General features: G+C 42.8%; 1 protein-coding gene across 1 annotated transcript in view; it reads right to left on the reverse strand.

Annotated features, from left to right (window-relative positions):
* The window catches only part of OSBP2 (oxysterol binding protein 2), a 313,014-nt gene that overhangs the window by 252,178 nt on the left and 36,723 nt on the right, over nt 1-24,113 (reverse strand). Inside the window, exon 2 of the mRNA XM_073558063.1 lies at nt 9,218-9,426. Coding sequence (XP_073414164.1) covers nt 9,218-9,426 — 209 coding nt within the window. The remainder of the gene's footprint in view (nt 1-9,217; nt 9,427-24,113) is intronic.

The raw sequence follows: 24,113 nt of genomic DNA on the forward strand, positions 1-24,113 counted from the left end.
TCTGGAGGATTAGATAGTGTCATAGAGGGGGAAAGGTAAACTCCCTTAGAGAGAGTCTCTGTTACAGCCCCCTTGGTTGAAGGGGAAATTTGTTGCATATTAGGCACAATACAATTCAACAACCCTTAATTTTGGCAATGGAGTGGCGAAATGGTGATGATTAAAACTTTTTATTCTTAAGGTTGATGAGGCAGGAGATTGCAATTTGAAAAAAAAGTAGTATTAAAAATGTTTTCTTCTTTGAGACTCCGCTCTCATTTGTTAATTTGCTAAGTGTCACAACCCAGGGCGCTTTTCATAAAGGAAAGGAAACAAAAGATCAAGAGTCAATAAGAGCGTGGTGGTCATCTGGTTTAATAATCCACAGTGCCCCCATATTAACCTTGTGAAAGTGGAATACTTCCGAGGGATGCCGGCACTATACGGCAGATAATTTTATCATTATGCAATGAAATAATATCCTTTACCAATTTCAATGATGCGGAGACAGAAGGAGCTTGTGTGACAAAGCATTCTCAGTTTCAGTGTGATTCAGCCCTTTGTTCTCGCCCGCCAAGGACACTGGATGATACTGAAAGAATTAAACCCTTCCTCTCCGTGACCCTGAAGGGCGCTGTCTTGTGACCGTGGTTAAATGTGTTCCAGAAGCTTTTCTAATTCTGGAGAGGACATAGAAATGTGCACAGCATCAATGGTGTCAGGATCGTATTAAGAAAAAGAGGACATTTCAGTCACTGGCCATTATTTCTTTTAGGATTGGAACAGCATCTATGTCACTTAGCATTACGGTTACATGCCCGAGAACTTACATAGTAACAATGGCACTTGTCACCAAAGGTCATCATTTCACAGAAACTTAATGGGGTAATATAACTTTTCAGAATAAGTTGTGTGTGTGTACATGGAGAATAACACTATTTCTCCACATTAGGGCATTCTGCATTTTTTTTTAGCAGATTTCCCCTCTGCAGGATCTCTCTCTAATTTACAATTGACGCTGAGCTAGTGGGAGGAGATTAGCAGCTATGATGTTTCTCATACACTAAATACACAAAGAGATTCCTACTTTTTCCCCTTTGGAAACACACAGACAGAAGAAGCAGAGGTATGGAGGAAGTTATGCAGCAGTACTGAGCTGTGTATCTAGCAATCCAGCGCTGTGATAAGCTCGCTAAAATCTGTAGTGTTTCTCTACCACTCACTCTTCCTCCACCCTTTCCATACAGTATAATAGGAGACGTAACCCGACAACTCACTGGGCTGGCAAGTCTGACGCATGGTACAAATTCAGGGGGTCAAACTCCTTTCTAGCATGTGAGATATGGGTGTGCGTTCTAGGTGAGCTGGTCACCCATCATCTAAGTATCTATACAACATATGTAGAAAACAAAACAAAAAACACAAATATCCTGAACTAAAAAGTAAAAAATAAATGGCAAAAGAAGCAGAATTCTCTGATAAGTTTTATTACAAGATTCTGATATTTGCTTCTGATATAAATATCAAAGTTTGTTGAAGGTACAATACCCATTTACAAAAGTTTAGTGCCTTATTCAAAAAACTGGCATCAACACAGTTACTTACCAGAGGCACCAGGCTAAGTACTAGGCTCAGGTCAGAAACGCAGCACTGTCACTAGATGCGAAGTACAGGCTCTTACTAGCCACTTAGGCTTTGGGACTTTGAACCAGCCACTTGCCGCAGCCAGATACTGCATTCAGCATCAATATCCCAGCTATATGGGATTGTGGTTAGCAATTTATTCAAGATCAACAAAGCTGGAAGTTTACGTCTTGCAATAACTAAATGTTCAGATTTTGAGATACAGTAATTATATTTTGATCATTTCAATAGAGGTTGAAAGCTTAAAAACTAATCCAGAAACCAAAGTAGTGCATCACCTCTGATGGAGGATGGGTATTCTCCCATTACTGAGGGAAGCAGTGGTTTGCACCGCTGAACGATAGCATTTAAGTCCTGGCACCAAATCCAGTTAAGGATGTGTGTGCGGGGCCTTCTTTCAGGCACATTCCATCTGGATCCTGATGGATAAGGTACTAAAATGTTAAAAATAATAATATTAAAAAACATCTAGAAATTTTAAAAAGATGCCACAAAAACGAAAAAGATGACAAATAAGACGCTTCACTATCAGCGCTTTCCAGAAACGTCTTCTGCTTCAAAAACTAAGCAGGTACACAAGCGTCTGTAAGACGCCGTATGCACCAACCCTTAGGCAAGTTTTCATGTGTTCCCTGTGTGCTGGTGGGTTCCCATTTTAATTTTAATCTACTGACTAGCCAATAACCAACATTATCTCCAGATGAGATCTACTAGAAGATCTTTTTTCTACAGTTATAGCATAGCTCCTCTCCAATGGTGTTAGTTATGTGTGGAGACCATCGCTGCTTTGATGCAGTGTCTGTGGGGGTGGTGTGACCTGGGTGATGTGGTGCACCAGGTTGCTCTCCTTGATGTTGCGCTGTCGCATCTTTCATGTGCAGGATCCACCTAGAGGTTCACAGTGACGTGGCAGTGGGCTTCATACTGTCTGATCAGAATGATAATAAGAAACTCTAACGTTGGAGGTCAGTGGAGCTATGACGATACACCTGCCAAAATGCAAGCGGGAAAGGCAGGTATAATGCACATGGAAGAATCACGGCCGATACGGGGCATAATGTCATCAGCACCGCAACATCCTATGCTAGATGAGACCTTTAAATTCACGTGTATGGAGGTTTTTACTGTTCTCAGCAAATAAACCAAAAAGGCCATTTAGCTCAACACCAGACTCTTGCTATCTGCACATCAAACAAAGAGTGCACAATCCAAAATCCGGATAATCCTTAGACGGAAGCGTAGATGGTCTCTATGATGTCATATCTCATTACTCAAATCCTCTGGGCATCCTGACAGCAAAGAGTATTGAAAGTAAATAAAAATCAATTGTGTTTGACTGCAAGATGATTAAATATTCTGAAATCGAATTCATCATGAGGCTGGAGCTTCACCAGCAACTGTGCCGCTAAAGTGGTTTCTTCATGATTTAGTAGGAAAGAATATGAGAGCTATAAAAGATATTAATAGCAGGCTGTAGTGGTCATAATAAACTTACTATAACCCAGAACCAAAATCATAAGGGGAATATCAATACCGGAGAGACCCAGGATGTGCTGCAAGTCAGACACATGTCACAGGTTGGCTACAGATGTAATGACCTCACCCACATAGACCCAAAAAGCAACATTTTTATATTGTGAACAGGAAAGGGGCATATATGTCTCATGTCTAACCCATTAACGACGTGTGACATCAGGAGCTCAGCCCATTCTACACATGGCAAATGCTGGCTGTGTTACACAAACAGCCTTCGTCTCTAACTCCTTACATTAAGACAGACTGATAACAGCATTTAAGGAGACAACATCACAAACCCTAGTAAAGGCCCTCAAGGCTGTTATCTTGGTTCTTATGTAAAGCCAAGCAATAGGCTGGGCTCCGTAAGGAGCCATCGTTAGGCTGGGCTCCGTAAGAAGCCATCGTTAGGCTGGGCTCCGTAAGAAGCCATCGTTAGGCTGGGCTCCGTAAGAAGCCATCGTTAGGCTGGGCTCCGTAAGAAGCCATCGTTAGGCTGGGCTCCGTAAGAAGCCATCGTTAGGCTGGGCTCCGTAAGAAGCCATCGTTAGGCTGGGCTCCGTAAGAAGCCATCGTTAGGCTGGGCTCCGTAAGAAGCCATCGTTAGGCTGGGCTCCGTAAGAAGCCATCGTTAGGCTGGGCTCCGTAAGAAGCCATCATGGCTGGACTTCATAGGAAGCCATCATGGCTGGACTGCATAGGAAGCCATCATGGCTGGACTGCATAGGAAGCCGTCATGGCTGGACTGCATAGGAAGCCATCATGGCTGGACTGCATAAGAAAACATCATTAGGCTGGACTTCATAGGAAGCCATCACTAGGCTGGGCTTCATAAGAAGCCATCATGTTCCCTATATACTGCAATAACGTTCTACTGCAGTATATAGAACAACCATTTAAATAAAATAGCAAAAAAGGAAAAATAATTCAGCCTACCGTGTTTCAGTGTCCATATAGTCCATGAGCGGTCTGATGCCAGGAGATGTCCAGTGCGGTTCAACTGGCTGTCATGCTCGCCATGTCTGTTATGTCCGCCAAGTCTCTTTTGCCTCAAGAACCCCAGGAGCGGTGTGCACGCGCATATCATGTCTGCTATCATTTGTGATCCCTGGAGCAGTGTGCACACTTACCTTGTGACTGTTGGGCTGCAAGATGCCTGCGTTTCTGCTCTGCCTCCTGTGATCTTCTCTGCATGTCTGAAAACCCCTGATCATGTGACCTTTCCTAGGTTCCAGCACTGTCTGGTTCGGCAATCCTCTCTGCATGCCTGGAATCCTGATCATGTGACTGCTCTCTGTTATCCCGAGGAGTGAACCGGAAGTTCTCCCCTGGTCCTGACCCGGAAGTGGAGGTGCTATTCCCTATATCAGACCGCCCCTCCCTATGCTCAGGGCTTGAGTATTGTGTTGCTTCCCTGCATGGCTGCTTGGTCTGCTGGGTCGCTCCCTCTATTCTGTGCCCCTGCACTTTGCGCTGTCGTGCGTCTCTGCACACGCTCCGTGCTTGTACTCTGTCTCGTGTCCCGTGCCTTGTCTAGTGTTTGTCCTTTGTGCCATGTTTTGTCTCTGCTCTGCCTTGTAGTCCTTCCTTGCTCTAATTCCGTTCTGTGCTCCAGTCTAGCTCCCGTTCCTTGTTCCGTACCTTGCCTTGCTCTGCCTGGTTCCTCCCTATGGTCTCTGTCTTTGCTTGCTCTGCCTCGCTCTCTCCTTTGGTGCTCTGTAGTGCTCCCTGGCACACGCACCATTCCTCCTCTCTAACTTTTGGTGCTCTTTTCCATGTCTAGTCCCAAGGCTCTGGCTTGGCCCGGCTCTGGGCTTCGGCCTACGCTCCGCTGCTAGACTCTTTCCTATTGTGCTCTCTTGCACGTTTCTAGGCTAGTCTCAAGGCTCTGCCTTGGCCTGGCTCTGGACTTCGGTCTACACTCCGCTGCTAGCTCTGTTCTTGTTCTGACCTGATTCAGTGTTTCTGCCTATGCTTCCGTTCCTGGTTCCGTACTCTGCCTAGTTTCGTGCCTTGCTTTGCCTTGTTGCTCCGTGTGCCCTTTGCATGCGCCTGGCCTTCCTAGCCTCCTGTTTGTGCCTCAGCCGTGCCTGCCTGCTTGTGCCTCAGCCGTGCTCGTCGGTCAGTGACAGCTGTGTCGCCTGCCATGCCTCAGCCGGGTTCGCTAGAGTCTTGCCCGTCTGTCAGTGCCGCAGCTCGATCAGCTAGCCAGTGCCCCAGCCGTGCTCTCAGTGCTCCCTTGCACCTCACGCTGTTTCTGCACTGCGCTCTACGTGCTCTCTAAAGCACGTGCAGGCCCTCGCCTGCTTCTTGGCATACCTCCTCGTGCTTCTGTAAAAGTGTTGCCATGTACCCTGTCGTGCCCTCTTGCATGCACAGGTCCTAACCCTGTCCTCGCCTGACCCTGGCGTGCCTCTCTGCACGCGCAGGACTCTGCCTCGCCTGACCCTGGCGTGCCTCTCTGCACGCGCAGAACTCTGTCTCGCCTGACCCTGGCGTGTCCCTCTACACACGCAAGCCTCCGTCCTTGAATCTGACCCTGGAGTGTTCCTTAACACGCATCGTGTCTCTAACTTGTCTTGTCTCCTTGCATGGAACCCTGGTTTGCCTGCCGGATGCCCGGAACCTGCCGATCGCTGCCAGAGATCGCAAGCCTGATGACTGCGGCCTGATGACCTGATCATGTCGATCGTTGCCAGATGTCCGGAGTCCGATGCCAGCATGCCTTTGCCTACCATCTTGCACGTACCATGTCTTGGACCTTAGCGTGTCTCCTTGCACGCACTCTGCCTTGGACTCTGGCTTGTCTCCTAGCATGCACCTTGTCTTGGACTCTAGCGTGTCCTAGCACGCATCCTTCCTAGGAACTCTGGTGTGAACCCTAACACGTACCCTGCCCTGGACCCTGGTATGTTTTCGGCACGTGTTATGTCTGGAACATTTGGCGTGCCCTTGCACGCACCTTGCCGTGTTTCACCGTTTGTGCCCTGCACCTGATTCCCTGTTTATGCCTTGCACCTGAATAAAGTGTGTAACCACGTTTTGCAGAAGAAACCCTGTGACTTCGCTTTGTGTTTCGCATCCTGTCCGTCCTGTTGCCAGACACTCAATAGTGTCTCCCTGAGCCGGCCTTCTGGTCCAGCTGCTGTGGTGGCTCACCCCCTTCGTCTTGCCCCTGACACTCCCTGTATAGGGGGTGGGTTCTCACTAGGTCAGCTTGCTCTAGGTGGGTGGGTGCCATGGCCCAGAGGGTCCACTCTAAAAAGGAAAAAACGACTCAGCGTAAGCTGACGCTCGTCACACTGGCGCTCAAATGCAAATCCAAAAGGAAAAAGGGGGGGGTCTCCAGCACCAAAATTAGTGAAAAAAGATAAAACTCACATTTATTAGGGAGGTTTTAAAATCATATTAATAAGCCACCATAACAGGCAAGGCTACCTTACGCGTTTCAGACAGATAGTCATAGCCTATGACTAAGGACATGTAATATCTGTCTGAAACACGTAAGGTAGCCTTACCTGTTATGGTGGCTTATTAATATGATTTTAAAACCTTCCTAATAAATGTGAGTTTTATCTTTTTTCACTAATTTTGGTGCTGGAGACCCCCCTTTTTCCTTTTGGATTTGCATTTAAATAAAAGCAGAGGACCACCCTCTACAATTTCTAACTGTCCTACTAGGGAATATTACAAGGGTTGTCTTCAGTTGTCTGAAATAAACATACCCATAAGTAAATTGCCCTAGTAGATTGTGGGTCCCAATAAGGTCAAGGACTGCGGAGATTGGTGACATATATAGCACTGAGCTGAATGCAGTCACAGTGAAGAAATAAATGAAAAAAATCATTCTATACATAGGGTAACATGTAGAGAGGCTGATGATAAAACAAGGACTATATGTTAAAACACATGGCGGCAAATCATAGTAGGCATGAGTCAATATTAGTGCGACATGCCCTGTATCAGCAGAAGACAGCATACATGTAGAAAATGGTGCCCAATACAATAAATGGCCGGCTATTCCTCATCATTCTTACTTTAGAAACACGTCAAAAAATTTTAATAAACCAAATCGTACAGACGACAAAACAAACCCGGCTAAATTGGTGTTACTGCCTTGTTAGAATTATCCTATTTGTTATAATAAATGTTTATTTTTCCTTCTTTCCAATTTTTAATTAAAAAGGCAAAGAAAAACAACCTTCTCCAGCTTATGGCGTGAGCAGTTTTTCTTTCCGCTGGGATCCAATCACACTTTTTGTATTGAAAAAAAAATAAAAGATAACGATTAGAAAAAAAAAAAAAGTTTAGACATTATCAGCTAAGCCTTGAAGATCAAAGAGAATATTGAGATTTTGTTGTGTAACTTTTAATGTTGCCCAAAACAAGAAAAAAAACAAAAAAAACCGTTTATTAAAAAAGGTTACCGTACTTTATATCCAGCATCAGAATCTTATTAAAAGCCAAGATTTTATTTAAGGTAAAACCACAAAAAAGTTGCAATACCCACACCAAAAACGTAAAAATCTGTGCAAACGCTTAGCAGTCGAATGTCTTTAGTCATTGCATTTGGAAAATGGAGATTGGATGTTGTGTTATGTCATATTCTGTCGGCATTAAGATCAGGCAAGACTTAATACCGTATATCACTACGAACAGCCTTTCTGTACCTGCTTTGTACTGTATATTCCTCAGGTGGTAATGAGCTCACATTGTTATATATTAGTTTCTTTCTTCACAGACATATTTACGGCTCATTAGTCAGTGATTACTTTTACTCACCCATGTGATGAAACAGGATATGACATAACACACCTTCCGATCTCCGTTTTCAACATACAACGACTAAAAACGTTTGACTGAGACGCGTTTGCACAGATTTTTTAAGTTTTTGGTGTGGGTACTGCAACACTTTTTTGGTTTTACCTTTAATAAAATTCTGACTTTTGCTCAAATCCTCCTTGTGTCACCGGAAGTTTCCAAGCATTTGACTCTCGTTTTGGGTGTGCTGGCTCTTTTTATTTTTTAATTCCATTATAAAGTATAAGATTTTCATAAACTAAATCTCATCATGTAAAGTGCAATATTTCGCCTGGTTTTGAGCCAATATCTTGATATTACAGCAAATACAGAGCCACCAAACAGTGCCCGAACTACAGAGGTTAAAGGGAATCTGTCACCCTTATTTTGGACTGCAGTGCGCCTGCACCGGAGCCACAACGGGCAGTAATGTCGAGGACGTCATTGCTGCAAGATGGGAGGCACCGGACCGGACGGCGACACCCATCGGACCTGACGCCGGGGTGAGTATAATCTAACTCTTTTTTCTTATCTTTCAGGTTAAATAGGGGCTTATCTACAGCATTACAGAATGCTGTAGATAAGCCCCTGATGTCGATGCCGGCAGCTGACAGTCCAAAATAAGGGTGACAGATTCCCTTTAACCTCTGTAGTTCGGGCACTGTTTGGTGGCTCTGTATTTGCTGTAATATCAAGATATTGGCTCAAAACCAGGGCAGAGCAGTGCGCCTGCGCTGGAGCCACGACTGGAAGGAAAGAAGAGGCCGGCATCGTATGAAGATGGGAGGCGCCGGACCGTATGGCGACACCCATCGGACCGGACTGAACGTCGGGGTGAGTATAATCTAACTCTTTTTTCTTATCTTTCAGGTTAAATCGGGGGCTTATCTACAGCATTACAGAATGCTGTAGATAAGCCCATGATACTGATGCCGGCAGCTCATAGTCCAAAAAAAAAAAAAAAAAAAAAAAAAAAGGGTGACAGGTTCCCTTTAAAGTTAACACTAAATACCCATCTAGTGCTTTGATTGGGGTCTTCTGTCTGCAAATGCAAAGAAAACAAGGAAGGGACGGTCAATTTGCCTGGTGTAAATCATTATGCCGTCTCTGCCTATATCCCTACACAAGCAGGACACACAAAATGCAAGACAAGAGGTCACATTTTTTAGAAATATTCTTTGGACATCAGCCACTCATAGAAAGTTCAGAAATGTTCTTATTCTTTGGTCACAAAAACAAACATCTACAATTCTCTCAGGCGATCTGTGCAGAACACTACCTGACTGGTTGTTCATCATGCGGACAGCCTTGGCTTTGGCCAGTTCCAAAGCTGTGACCCATCTCTGTCTCTCCACTTCACAGCTCGCCTTGAGATGATATGTCCGGCCACCATTGGACAGCACAATGTTACATGAATCTTCTGTGTCAATATGAGCTGTAGACAGGTTGATGGTTCCTCGGCAGGTGTGGGCCATCTCAGCCTGTGTCCTGTGGGATGACAGATTGGGAAATAATGTGAACAGCATAGGGTTTGAACAACATCTAAAAGGGTTATTCCCATCTTCAGAAGTTATCCACTATTCAGAGAAAAGAGGACAACTTGGGTAAAACAACTGGGACCTCCACAGATACCAAGAATGGTGCTCGGCAGAGCCCTATCTGCATATAGTGGTGGCCGGACATACGCACCACTGTATCATTCTTTATGGGACCTCCAGAGATAGAGTGCAGTACTTGACTTTTTCCAACAGTCCCAGATTGGAGAACAAGTGGAATGGATCGGGACCATGTGGATCCAACAGTTGGACCACTATTATCCACAGATAAGACATAACTTCCAAGCATTGGAATAACCCTTGTTTTTTTTGTTTTTTTTAAAACAAACTTTATTTGATGAGATATAATAATTACAACTTAAGACACTCAACAATATGATACTATATAATAAAAATTTTAAAAGAAAATCTAACGTTTTCATTCTTAGAATATTTCTTTCTCACCTTTATATAATTTTTAATGTTACAACAATTATAATTTAAAGAAAAGAAACATGAAAACCAACGCCAGATCCTAGAATTTGTCCGGTATCTCTTTCTCGGTCTTTTCCAAAATTCTCTCCTAAACTAACGTCCCCCATTATATCTTCAATATTCCAATTGACCCTCTAAGTTTATTTCGAAGCTTACCATGATGTATATTGACACGCCTCCATCTCCTGTCATATATCTGCTTGTGTGTAGTTCTGTTCAATAAATGTCTCCATTTCCTACAGAAACTGACTGTTGTTTTTCCTGTTTCCAACTTGACATATATCATTAGTGTTTTTAATGTTAGCAATTTCAGTACTTTCTTTTTCTAACCAAAGTCGAAGAATACATTTCTTGACCACTACAAGAATCACATGAATTATGCTAAGCACATGTAAATTCCCAATATTCTCTTTCTTATCTAAAATATGTAAATTGATAACGGCAAAATTGTGGGGTTTGGGGAATTTTAATTTTCAAAATTTCCTCCATGTATGAAATTGAATCATCCCATATCCATTGGATGATTGATCATTCCCAAATGAGAAACTCTCCTGGCATTATATGATTACAGACATTAGGTGCCACTGGTTTCACAAAGTGTGAAATTACTGCCTATCTTTTGGATATGTTATCTGTCGCTACAGAAACCACAAACTGAAAAAAGGGAAGGATTCAAGAATCACAACCCATGCATTGCGGTACAGGACACAGCAAAGCCAGGATAAGAGCGAAAATAGGCAGTCGCCCAGGCTTTGAACGTGAGAGCAATTTAAAAAGAAAACAAACCTACTTCTTTAAAATTCTATTCTAGATGCTCTACACTGCATGTGCGCAGCTGGGAGCACAGTAAAAATGCCACGGATGTGGGGAGTATGCATGAACTCTGCATTAAAGGAAATTGCTCATGGGTTCTACAGCAAAGCCTAATACTGCTCATGACAGGCACCAATCAGATGCTTCCCTTTAGTACAGGGGCTGGTTCCCCATCTGTAGATGGAGGAGCAGGTCCGCTCTGCTTGTAGGGATGGAATTCCAGAGAGAAGTTTACATACAGTATGTGTAATGCAACTGATGAAATACTAATATATATATATATATATATATATATATATATATATATATACATACATATACACACATATACACATACACTACCTATATATATTGTGAGAATCATGTGGGAATAGTGGATGAGGGCAGGTATATCTCGCCCAGATTCCTTTCCTATGTGGCCTAGTCTGGTCAGTATCGCACCTGCTTGCTAATGAATAATGGGAGGTGGATATAAAAGGATGCCAGGTGGTTGTGTGAGTGTCTCAGCCTGGGAACACAGAGAGCTTGTCTGTGTGAGAGACACACGTGAGTGGAAGCAGTGCCCACTGCAACTGTGGTTTGGCTGGACGGGAGAAGCCCGCCAGTTGGTAGTTAGGTTGTCCATTGTTTAGTTAGTGCCGGACAGGCAAGGATTTGTTTTATGTTTTATTTCCTTTTTTGCATTGCTTTCACCGTTAATAAACCTGACCCAGGGTCAGTTTCACCCGAATCCCAGCTCTGCGCCTGAGTTTCATGCTGAACGCACGTGACCTTTGACCCCAGCAAAGCCGATCCTGGAGTGTTTTATCACTATATATATGTATATATATATACACATACACATATATACACAAAAGTTTAGGGTCAGTTAGAAATTTCATTATTTTTGAAAGAAAAGCACAGTTTTTTCTAATGAAGCTAAAATTAAAATGATTTAGAATACACTCTATACATTGTTAATGTGGTAAATGACTATTCTAGCTGCAAACATCTGGTTTGTAATGCAATCTCTTCAGAGGCCCATTTCCAACAACCATCACTCCAGTGTTCTTATGGTACTTTGTGTTTGCTAACTGTGTAAGAAGGCTACTGGATGGTTAGAATACCCTTGAAAACCCTTGTGCAAGTATGTTACCACAGCTGAAAACAGTTTGGCCGATTAGAGAAGCTATAAACCTGACCTTCCTTTGAGCTAGTTGAGAATCGGGAGCATTACATTTGTTGGTTCCAATAAACTCTCAAAATGCCAGAAAAAAAGAACTTTCATGTGAAACTCGACAGTCTATTCTTGTTCTTAGAAATGAAGGCTATTCCATGCGAGAAATTGCCAAGAAACTGAAGATTTCCTACAACGGTGTGTACTACTCCCTTCAGAGGAGAGCACAAACAGGCTCTAACCAGAGTAGAAAGAGAAGTGGGAGGCCCCGCTGCACAACTGAGCAACGAGACAAGTACATTAGAATCTGTAGTTTGAGAAAACGACGCCTCACAGGTCCTCAACTGGCAGCTTCATTAAATAGTACACGCAAAACACCAGTGTCAACGTCTACAGTGAAGAGGTGACTCCAGGATGCTGGCCTTCAGGGTGGAGTGGCAAAGAAAAAGCCGTATCTCAGACTGGCTAATACAAGGAAAAGATTAATATGGGCAAAAGAACATATACATTGGACAGAGGAAGATTGGTATATAGTGTTATGGACAGACAAATCCAAGATTGAGGTGTCTGGATCACACAGAAGAACATTTGTGAGATGCAGAACAACTGAAAAGATACTGGAAGAGTGCCTGACGCCATCTGTCAAGCATGGTGGAGGTAATGTGATGGTCTCGGGTCGCTTTGGTGCTGGTAAAGTGGGAGATTTGTACAAGGTAAAAGGGATTTTGAATAAGGAAGGCTATCACTCCATTTTGCAACACCATGCCATGCCCTGTGGACATCGCTTGAATGGAGCCAATTTCATCCTACAACAGGACAATGACCCAAAGCACACCTCCAAATTATGCAAGAACTATTTAGAGAAGAAACAGGAAGCTGGTATTCTATCTGAAATTGAGTGGCCAGCGCAGTCACCAGATCTCAACCCCACTGAGCTGGTGAGAGCAGATTGACCGTATGGTATGCAAAAAGTGCCCATCAAGCCAAACCAACTTGTGGGAGGGGCTTCTGGAAGCATGTAGTGAAATTTCTCCAGATTACCTCAGCAAATTAACTGCTAGAATGCCAAAGGTCTGCAATGCTGTAATTGCTGCAAAGGGAGAATTCTTTGACTAAAGAAAAGTTTGAAGGAGAAAATTATAATTTCAAATAAAAATCTTTTTTTTTTAGAACCTTGTCAATGTCTGGACTAGATTTTAAATTCAAATGAATAAAGATTCAGTGGCGCTTGTGTGAGAGATTAATTCCAGCAGCAAACACTAGGACACCTGTCACAAAAGTGTCAAAAGATAATGTAATCAACCACAGAGTGAGTGTGCGCTTGGAAAGACTCAAATGTGGGCGGTATCCAAAAAGGGAATGAACAGGAATGTGCCTGTTTAAAACGCTGTTAGCATAGCTGATAATAGCGGTTTTCAGAGTAATAGCGATTTTAGTTGTAGGGCCTAAAAAACTAAACTGGTAGTGTTATTATTCCAAAAAGAGTCATAAAGCGCTAAGACAAACCGCTATACAGATTATGTTATATAAATCTTCCTCCTAATAGCACCTCAGAAACAATCAATAGAAGGCGGTCCCCTAACAAGGGCTCTTCGTAATAGCCACAATAAAAATACAATAATCAAAAAGCGATGCCTGTAATGATGCAAAGAGCGGTGTGGATAAGGATAACACTTATTGCTCCAGGGTTTGTAGGTAAAACAATATAGAACTGCAGCCTATAGAGGGCTAAACAAAGTAACCGCGGAAATGATTTCAATAGAGAGCGGTACCCGTTGCCACTGCAAAATCCTTACTGCAGTAAACGATACAGGTGGAAATAACACTTTCTGCTCCAGAATCAGTAAAACAGCAGATTGTTAGCAGTTAAAACATAGTACCCGCAATAATAAGTATAGTCAGAGAGCGGTACCTGTGTAGATGCGGAGTCCTTGCTGAGATAAGTGGTGGAGGTGAAGAATAAAACCTTTCTGCTCCAACAATAGAACAGACAAATATACACACGGGTGTAAAAAAAAAAAAAATATATATATACCGCTCTCTGACTATACTTATTATTGCGGGTACTATGTTTTAACTGCTAACAATCTGCTGTTTTACTGTACATACATACACACACACACAGCTCTGGCAAAAATTAAGAGACCACTTTCAAATGTTCAGTTTGTCCGATCTTTCTCTTTATGGGTATATTTTTGAGTAAAATGTAAATTGTTCTTTTAGTCTACAAACTTCTGACGTGTCTTCGAATTTCCAAGCAATACATTTAGTATTTTTTTGGCTCAAAAATTTAGGCAGTTCTTCTTTGTTTGATGACTTGAGCCACAAACAGGAAGTTGATATCACCAACTATTCACATTTTATTTAGGTGTATGCATATAAATGGCCCACCCTGTATAATGCAGCCCCATAGCGGTATAATGCAGCCCCATAGCAGTATAATGCAACCCCATAGTAGTATAATGTGCTCCATAGTAGGATAATGCAGCCCCATAGCGGTATAATGCAGCCCCATAGCGGTATAATGCAGCCCCATAGCGGTATAATGCAGCCGCATAGCGGTATATTGCAGCCGCATAGCGGTATATTGCAGCCGCATAGCGGTATATTGCACCTCACAGTAGTATAATGCAGCCCCATAATAGTATGTGACCCATAGTATAATGCACCCTCACAGTAGTATAATATACAACCATAGTATAATGCAGCCCTATAGTAATATAATGCACCCTATAAATAATGCACCCCCATAGTATAATGCAGTCCCAATGTGGTAGAATGCACCCCCATAGTACAAGGCAGCTCCATAATAGCATAATGCACCCCCATAGGGGAATAATGCAACCCCATAAGGGCTATATTGCAGCCCCATAGGGCTAAATTGAAGCCCCATAGGGGTATAATGCAGCCCACATAGTATAATATAGCCACATGGAAGTATAATGCACCCCCATAGGGGTATAGTGCAGCCCCATAGTGTATAATGCACCTCCCATAGGGGCATAACACACCCCCATAGAGTATAATATGCCCCATACTGCGGCTTTACAAAAAATAAAGTTTCTCCTTACCTAGCCGAGATCCAGCGCTGTCCTTCACTCAATGCATCTGAGGTGTGGACCTTCGTTCTTGCGTATGACAGTGATGTCATACACCGACAACATGCCCGCTGACGTCGGATGCCGGCCTGTGATTGGCTGGCGGCTGTTAACTGTTGCAGTGCGGGAGGATCTCCTGCACGGCAACAAATTTTAACTGCCCCTGCGTCTGAGGATGCACGGGCAGTTACTGAGCCAGTATGCTGCTGCTGGTGCCTGAGGAGCAGAGGAGAGGGGGCCTGCTGCGGGCCCCCTCTGCTCATCGGGTCCCATTCGCCATTAAGGGCAGTAATGCCCTGATGGCGGCTCTGATAAGGGCAGAGATCTTGCCCAAGCTGCTGCTAACTGCAACAGGATTTAGACAGATGCACAATTAATAACAGTTACATCTACCATAGGAAACAATAGACTGGAGATATTAATGGTGGGAGGGTTTTTAAGACATGCTCTGTAATCTGTGCAGAAGTTAGGGTGCAGGGAAGGAGAGGAGGTGTGCTGTGACCTATTGTGAATTGTGTTGTATACATCTAGGAGTTGCTTGTAATGCTGACTGTGATGAACCTGAGAGACACTTTTCAATTGTAGTGACAGAAAAAAAAAAGAAAAAAAAATGTTTTTACATATGGTAATTGCAGTCAATTTTCTGATGAAACATTCCCTTTTAGGGATTCTTCAACCTTTGTTCTCTTCTTTAGCCATGTAGTTGGATAAAGTCAGGTTCTGCTACAAAATGTATTTGTTAATCCATTGTAGTTTTGTTATTCCTGCAATTGGGGGTAATCATTAGACTACAACAGGGCTCATGAAGAAAGCGACATGAGAAAATCAATACTTTCTAACAAGTACGAGTTTCCACCGCATGAAACTAAAATCACCTTGGTCACACTCTTAATTCTGATTTCACAAAGTAACGGATTTGGCAGGAGTCTAAGAAGGGAGCAGACGTCTTTTCAGCAGATAAAACTTATTTTAACAGACTGTACAGCATAAAAAAGAAAATTCGGAGATAGCAGAACAACCCTGATTAATGGCAAAAAGAAGATAAAGGACCTGTAGAATATTACTAACATCAGTAGTACTGCTGCAATAGTCTGGACTAAACCCGCACAGAGACATAGCAAAATGCCTGGATAGCTGCAATCACATCCACCACAACTACGGAAGATCACGCAGCGTCGCAGTGATCCCGCCACTCACCGACTCATTAAAAACCACAATGTACTACTGTATTTTATAAGCAGAACGCCGGGAATAAACCGCTTAGCAGCTCCAAGCTCCTCAGCTCTTAATCATAGCATGGTTTATGGTCTCAAGAGCACAAATATGCACAGCCATTATAACCAGTGCAGTATTAATTACTAACACTGTAATAAATTAACAATGGATAAAAAAGAGGCTAAATAATAATAATAATAATAATAATAATAATAATAATAATAATAAAAAAAGAATATTATCTAAAGGAAAATCACGGAGCATGAAAGCAAATAAATCAAAAGGTATTCTAGATATTGGATTACCATGACAAATACAATGAAATGACTGGCTAAACAAACATAAGGCAATTAACCCCTTAGTGAGGGGGCCAATTTTTTAAATTCTGACCAATGTCACTTTATGTGGTGATAACTCTGGAACGCTTCAACAAATCCCATTGATTTTGAGACTGTTTTTTCGTGGCACATCATAATTTATGACAATGGTAAATTTAGGTTGATATGTTTTGTGTTTATTTAAAAAAAAAATATCAGAAACTTGACAAAAATGTACAAAAAATTTCAATTTTCAAACTTTGAACGATTATCCCTTTCATCCACATGGTCACACCACACAAAAATATTAATAAATAACATTTCCCACATGTCTGACTTACAGCAGCACCATTTGTAAAATGCTAATTTTGTTAGCCAATTAGGACGTTTAAAAATGTAGCAGTAATTTTTCATTTTTTTCAAGGAAATTTACTAAATTTATTTTTTTGACGGACCTATCCAGGTTTGAAGTGACTTTGGGGGTCCTATATATTGGAAAACCCCAAACGTGATATCATTTTAAAAACAGCACCCCCTGACATATTGAAAACTGCTGTCAGATAGTTTATTAACCCTTCAGGTGATTTTTAGGAATTAATGCAAAGTGGTATAGCAGGAATGAAAACGTGTTTGTTTACCACCGAAATGTTGCTAACTTCTGAACTGATCGCTATAACCGGGAGACTTAATGCTGCTATTTGGCCATGAACTGCTATGGTAATCATCAGGACCACACAATCATAATCTCGGTGTGTCAACTAGATTAAAGCAGAAGCCCCCACAATCTATTAACCATTTATTTGATGTAGTCACTTTTGACAGCAGCAAATAATGGGTTAAACAGATATGGATGGTGCCAACACTGATCATTTGCGATACAGCAAGTTGTCAGCTCTAGTGTACAGTTGACAGCTGCTGGATTGTCACCTGTATGAGGATGCTATTCTCATATCTCAGGTCAGTAAAAAGATGTATTGACTGTCCTTAAGGGGTTAAAGGGAATCTGTCACCTATTTTTTTTGTATATAAGCTGCTGGCACCGACATCAGGGGCTTATCTACAGCATTCTGTAATGCTGCAGATAAGCCCCCGATGTAACCTGAAAAATAAGAAAAACAAGTTAGATTATACTCACCCGGGGGTCTGGTCCGGTCTGATGGGTGTCGTGGTCCGGGTCTGACGCCTCCCATCTTCTAGCGATGACGTCCTCCTCCTTGCTACTGTCACGCTCCTGCGCAGGCGTACTTTATCTGCCCTGTTGAGTGCAGAGCAAAGTACTGCAGTGCACAGGTGCCGGGAAAGGTCAGACTGGTCCGGCGCCTGCGCACCGCAGTACTCTACTCTGCCCTCAACAGGGCAGATAAAGTACGCCTACGCAGGAGCACGACAGAAGCAAGGAGGAGGACGTCATCGCTAGAAGATGGGAGGCTCGGGACCCGAACCGCGACACCCATCAGACCGGACCGGATCCCGGGGCGAGTATAATCTAACTCGTTTTTCTTATCTTTCAGGTTACATCGCGGCTTATCTACAGCATTACAGAACGCTGTAGATAAGTCCCTGATGGCGGTTCCCAGGGCTGTGGAGTCGGTAAGCCAAACCTGGTACTCCGACTCCTCAATTTCCCTTACACCGACTCAACGACTCCCACATATATTGCTTATATTTAGGTGAAAAATTTATTGTAGTACAATGTGAACATCAGACATTTAATCATTTTTATAATACAATAATCAAGATATTTAGATAGAACATAATATATAATTATTGGAATACAACTTTAGAACACAAAAAACTGTAATAAATTGTAAATACGTAATACACTTTGTAATATCGATTACATATATATATTGTATGTACATATATATCTATATATATATATATATATATATATATATATATATATATCACTATGTAATAAACTATGTAAGTGGCAAAAAACAGTTTTCAACAAAAACATACTAAATAACATTTGTGCAGTCTATGAATTTGTTCTAAGAAATAGAATTGCCTCCATCAGATCCTCCTTCATAGGTGACCTCAAATCTGACCTAATAATTTTAAGGCTAGAGAACAACCTCTCTACACTAACTTGGGTTGGAGGCAAAGCCGTAACCACATGGGCAACATCTCTAACAATTTCCGGGTATAAAGGTATTGCCTCATGCACAGTCAGTTTTGATGAACGGCTGAATTTTTCTATTTCTTTGAGAGCAAGTGAAACATTTTGCTGAAATATGGTCAATCTGCTTGCTATAGGAGACAGAGTGAAATCTTTTTCCTTGTGGCAATGCTTTGCCTGCTCCATGTCATCCAAATACTTGTCAAAGTCAAACTCCTCACCTGATGAGGCTGAAGATATGGCAGCAGTAGCACTGTCAGGACCCAAGTCCTCTTGCGCCTGGCACTCCTCCTGTAGGCCACTCATCCTAACTGCTACCTCAGTCAGAACTTCTTTTCCTTTAGTAAGCTGTTGATCATCAAGCAGTATACGATGACTTGGGTCCACATAAACAGCTGCCAGAAAAATTTTATTTTCCAATAGCTGTGTCTCTCTCCGTTTCATTAAAGCAGAAATGCCATCTGCAATTAAACCTCCCCTTTGGGACAGGCAAAATAGCAAGTTCTTCCACTCCCTTATGAAAATGCCAGGAGTTAAATCCTCAGCTTGTAATTTTTTAGTCACGGTAAATGGGTGATTAAGCAATTCCTTCAATTCACCCACCTGTGTCCATTGACCTTCATTTAGGGTTACCTGAGGGTTCGTCATATCTATCTATAAGAAATGGTTTTAGTTCAAGCACTCTCTATTAAATAAGTGCTGCCCCACCGAGCGGCTTGATCGACAATTGTCCCTTTCCCAGCACGTCTCTTCAAGATGGAATCAATTTTAGGGGTTCTGGCCGCAATAACCAATTTCCTTACTTTTCCAATCAGATTTCCAGCATGTCACTCTAGCAGACTCTCTCTTATTGCCAGCTGCAGCATGTGCACAACTTTCTCACTTTCTCCAGCTCGGGGCCCAGGAATCGGATCCTGTGCAGGGCAGGCACCCCTCCCCCTCCTCTCTCTGGTGAAGACGGCAGAAGACAGGACAGAGGAGGGGAGATTGTCCCCTGCAGTCTGGAGTCGATGCAGGACGGGAGCACTGCAGCATACGAGTTTTGATAGGTGCGTGCCCCTGCTTCTAGGGGGGGGCAGCTGCCCCGCCTGCCCCTCACTGGCTACAGCCATGATTCACACACAGCGTTTTTGCGGATCCGTTTTTTGCAGTAAAATGCAGTGACTCTGGGCATCCCTTCAAAGTCAATGGGTTTCAAGATATGACATTCAGACACATCGTTTTGTGAGGATCCGTTTTTGGGCTGAATGAGCACGTCAGTTTGTGCGGCGTTTTTGTAATCTGCTTTTGCTACTGAAAACATTATCTATGAGCTCAAAAACCTTTCAGGTGATGTGGTTTGTTAAAAAGCTGATCTGCTTTTGCAGCTTAAAAATGTATCCTCAAAAAACGCAGCAAAAACGCTGTGTGTGAATGTAGCCTTAGATCAGGAAAAGAACAGCCATTTATAGGACATTTCATAACTTTCCCAAATTCCTATGAAAAAATATTCAGCACATTCTGCATTGAACTATTGTACCCAATTTATTATATATTTTAGGAGTCGGTGTCGGTCCATTTTATACCGACTCCACCAAAATGAACACCGACTCCACGACTCCGACTCCACAGCCCTGCCAGTGCCGGCAGCTTATATACAAAAAAAATTGGTGACAGATTCCCTTTAACCCCTTTCCTACAATGGACGTAATATTCCGTCCATGTGACCTGGGACCTAATTCCCATGGACGGAATATTACGTCATAGCAATCAGCGGCGCCCACGTGCTGAGCGCCGCTGAGCGCGGCCGGGTGTCAGCTGATTATCACAGCTGACACCCGGCACAATGTGTGAGGGGCGGTCACGGACCGCCCCCGACACCTTAACCCCTGGCACACCGCGATCAAACACGATCGCGGTATACCGGGAGTTAAAGGGAGGCATCGGCAGGGAGGGGGCTCACTCCGTGCTTCCCTGAGCCCCCCACAGCAGCGCAATGTGCGGCGCTGCTGCGGAGGGCTCCTTCCCTGCAGGATCCAATATGGCGACGGGGACCTTCGGGGGCCTGCAGGGAGCTGGCTTCCTCATGCCTGCAAAGCGCAGGCAAGGAGGAAGCCGGCAGCACTGCCTGTGACAGATTGCTGATCTGTCACAGTGATCTGTGATGTGACAGATCAGCGATCTGTCACAGGACAGTGATGTCCCACATCGGACAATGTGATAAAGTTTAAAAAAAAAAAAATATTCCCTAATAAATTCATTTTTTGGAAATAAAAAAACAAAAAAACAATAAAAGTACACATATTTGGTATTGTCGCGTCCGTAACGACCTGCCCTATAAAAGTGTCCCATTAGTTAACCTCTTTAGCGAACCCCTTAAAAAGTAAAAAAACGAAGCAAAAAATTATTTATCATACCGCCGAACAAAAAGTGCAGTAACACGCAATCAAAAAGACGCATATTAATATCCATAGTACCGCTGAAAACGTCATCTTGTCCCGCAAAAAACGAGCCGCCATACAGCATCCTCGAAAAAATTAAAAAGTTATAGCTCGCAGAATAAAGCGATGCAAAAATAATTATTTTTTATATAAAATAGTTTTCATTACATAAAAGCGCTAAAACATAAAAAAAGACATAAATGGGGTATCGCTGTAACCGTACTGACCCGAAGAATAAAACCGCTTTATCAATTTTACCGCACGTGGAACGGTGTAAACGCACTCCCCAAAAGAAATTAATGAAACGCTGATTTTTGTTCATTCTGCGTCCCAAAAATCGGAATAAAAAGCGATCAAAAGACGTCACGTGCCCGAAAATTATACTAATAAAAACGTCAACGTGTCCCGCAAAAAAATAAGACCTCACATGACTCGGTGGGTCAAAATATGGAAAAATTATAGCTCTCAATATGTGGTGATGCAAAAACTATTTTTACAATAAAAAGCGTCTTTTAGCGTGTGACAGCTGCCAAATATAAAAACCGCCATAAATAGTAAATCAAACCCCCCGTTATCACCCCCTTAGTTAGGGAAAAATAATAAAATTAAAAAAATGTATTTATTTCCATTTTCCCATTAGGGTTAGGGCTGAGATTAGGGTTAGGGGTGTGTTGGGGTTAGGGTTGGAGTTAGAATTGGGGGGTTTCCACTGTTTGGGAACTTCAGGTGCTCTCCAAACGCAACATGGCATCTGATCTCAATTCCAGCCAATTCTGCGTTGAAAAAGTCAAATGGTGCTCCTTCCCTTCCAAGCTCTGCCATGCGCCCAAACAGTGTTTTACCCCCACATATGGGGTATCAGCCTACTCAGGACAAATTGCACAACAACTTTTGGGGTCCAATTTCTCCTGTTACCCTTAGGAAAATAAAAAATTGGGGGCAAAAACATCATTTTTGTGGAAAAAAATATGATTTTTTTATTTTCACGCCCGGGCGTTATAAACGTCTGTGAAGTACTTGGGGGTTCAAAGTGCTCACCACACATCTAGATAAGTTCCTTGGGGGTCTAGTTTCCAAAATGGTGTCATTTGTGGGGGTTTCCACTGTTTAGGTACATCAGGGGCTCTCCAAAGACAACATGACAACCGCAGACCATTCCATCAAAGTCTGCATTCCAAAACGTCACTACTTCCCTTCAGAGCCCCGACGTGTGCCCATACAGTAGTTTTCTCCCACATATGAGGCATCAGCGTACTCAGGACAAATTGGACAACAACTTTTGGGGTCCAACTTCTCCTGGTACCCTTGGGAAAATAAAAAAATTGGGGACTAAATGATCATGTTTGTGGAAAAAATACGATTTTTTTATTTTCACGCCCTGGCATTATAAACTTCTGTGAAGCCCTTGGGGGTTCAAAGTTCTCACCACACATATAGATAAGTTCCTTGGGGGGGTCTAGTTTCCAACATGGTGTCATTTGTGGGGGGTTTCCACTGTTTTGGTACATCAGGGGCTTTCCAAACGCAACATGGTGTCCGATCTCAATTCCAGCCAAAAAAGTCAAATGGCGCGGCTTCCCTTCCGAGCTCTGCCATGCGCCCAAATAGTCGTTTACACCCACATATGGGGTATCAGCATACTCAGGACAAATTGCACAATAGCTTTTAGGGTCCTGTTACCCTTGGAAAAATAAGAATTGAGGGTGAAAAGATCATTTTTGTGGAAAAAAAATATGATTTTTTAATTGTACGGCTATACGTTATAAACTTCTGTGAAGCCCTTGGGGGTTCAAAGTTCTCACCACATATCTAGATGAGTTCCTTGGGGGGGGTCTAGTTTCCAAAATGGGGTCACTTGTGGGGAGTTTCCACTGTTTAGGTACATCAGGGGCTCTCCAAACGTGACATGGCGTCCAATCTGAATTCCAGCCAATTTTGCATTGAAAAAGTCAAACGGCGCACCTTCCCTTCTGAGCTCTGCCATGCACCAAAACAGTGGTTCCCCCCCACATATCAGGTATCAGAGTACTCAGGACAAATTGCACAATAACTTTTGCAGTCCAATTTCTCCGGTTACCCTTGGTAAAATAAAAGAAATTGAACCTGAAGTATTTTTTTTGTGAAAAAAATTTAAATGTTCATTTTTTTTTTTAAAATATTCAAAAAATTCCTGTGAAGCACCTGAAGGGTTAATAAACTTCTTGAATGTGGTTTTGAGCACCTTAAGGGGTGCAGTTTTTAGAATGGTGTCACTTTTGGGTATTTTCTATCATATACAGTCATGGCCAAAAGTTTTGAGAATGACACAAATATTAATTTTTACAAAGTCTACTGCTTCATTTTTTCTAATGGCAATTTGCATATACTCCAGAATGTTATAAAGAGTGATCAGCTTAACAGCAATTACTTGCAAAGTCAATATTTGCCTAGAAAATGAACTTTATCCCCCAAAACACATTTCAGCATCATTGCAGCCCTGCCTTAAAAGGACCAGCTAACATCGTTTCAGTGATTGCTCCATTAACACAGGTGTGGGTGTTGATGAGGACAGGGCTGGAGATCAATCTGTCATGATTAAGTAAGAATGACACCACTGGACACTTTAAAAGGAGGCTGGTGCTTGGCATCATTGTTTCTCTTCTGTTAAACATGGTTATCTCTAAAGAAACACGTGCAGTCATCATTGCACTGCACAAAAATGGCCTAACAGGGAAGAGTATCGCAGCTAGAAAGATTGCACCTCAGTCAACAATCTATCGCATCATCAAGAACTTCAAGGAGAGAGGTTCCCTTGTTGCCAAAAAGGCTCCAGGGCGCCCAAGAAAGACCAGCAAGCGCCAGGACCGTCTCTTAAAAGTGTTTCAGCTGCGGGATCGGGCTACCAGCAGTGCAGAGCTTGCTCAGGAATGGCAGCAGGCAGGTGTGAGTGCATCTGCACGCACTGTGAGGCGGAGACTCTTGGAGCAAGACCTGGTCTCAAGGAGGACAGCAAAGAAGCCACTTC

The sequence above is a fragment of the Dendrobates tinctorius genome, unplaced genomic scaffold, assembly GCF_039654945.1.
Source record: "Dendrobates tinctorius isolate UK_male_01 unplaced genomic scaffold, ASM3965494v1 ptg000003l, whole genome shotgun sequence".
Classification (NCBI taxonomy): Eukaryota; Metazoa; Chordata; class Amphibia; order Anura; family Dendrobatidae; genus Dendrobates; species Dendrobates tinctorius.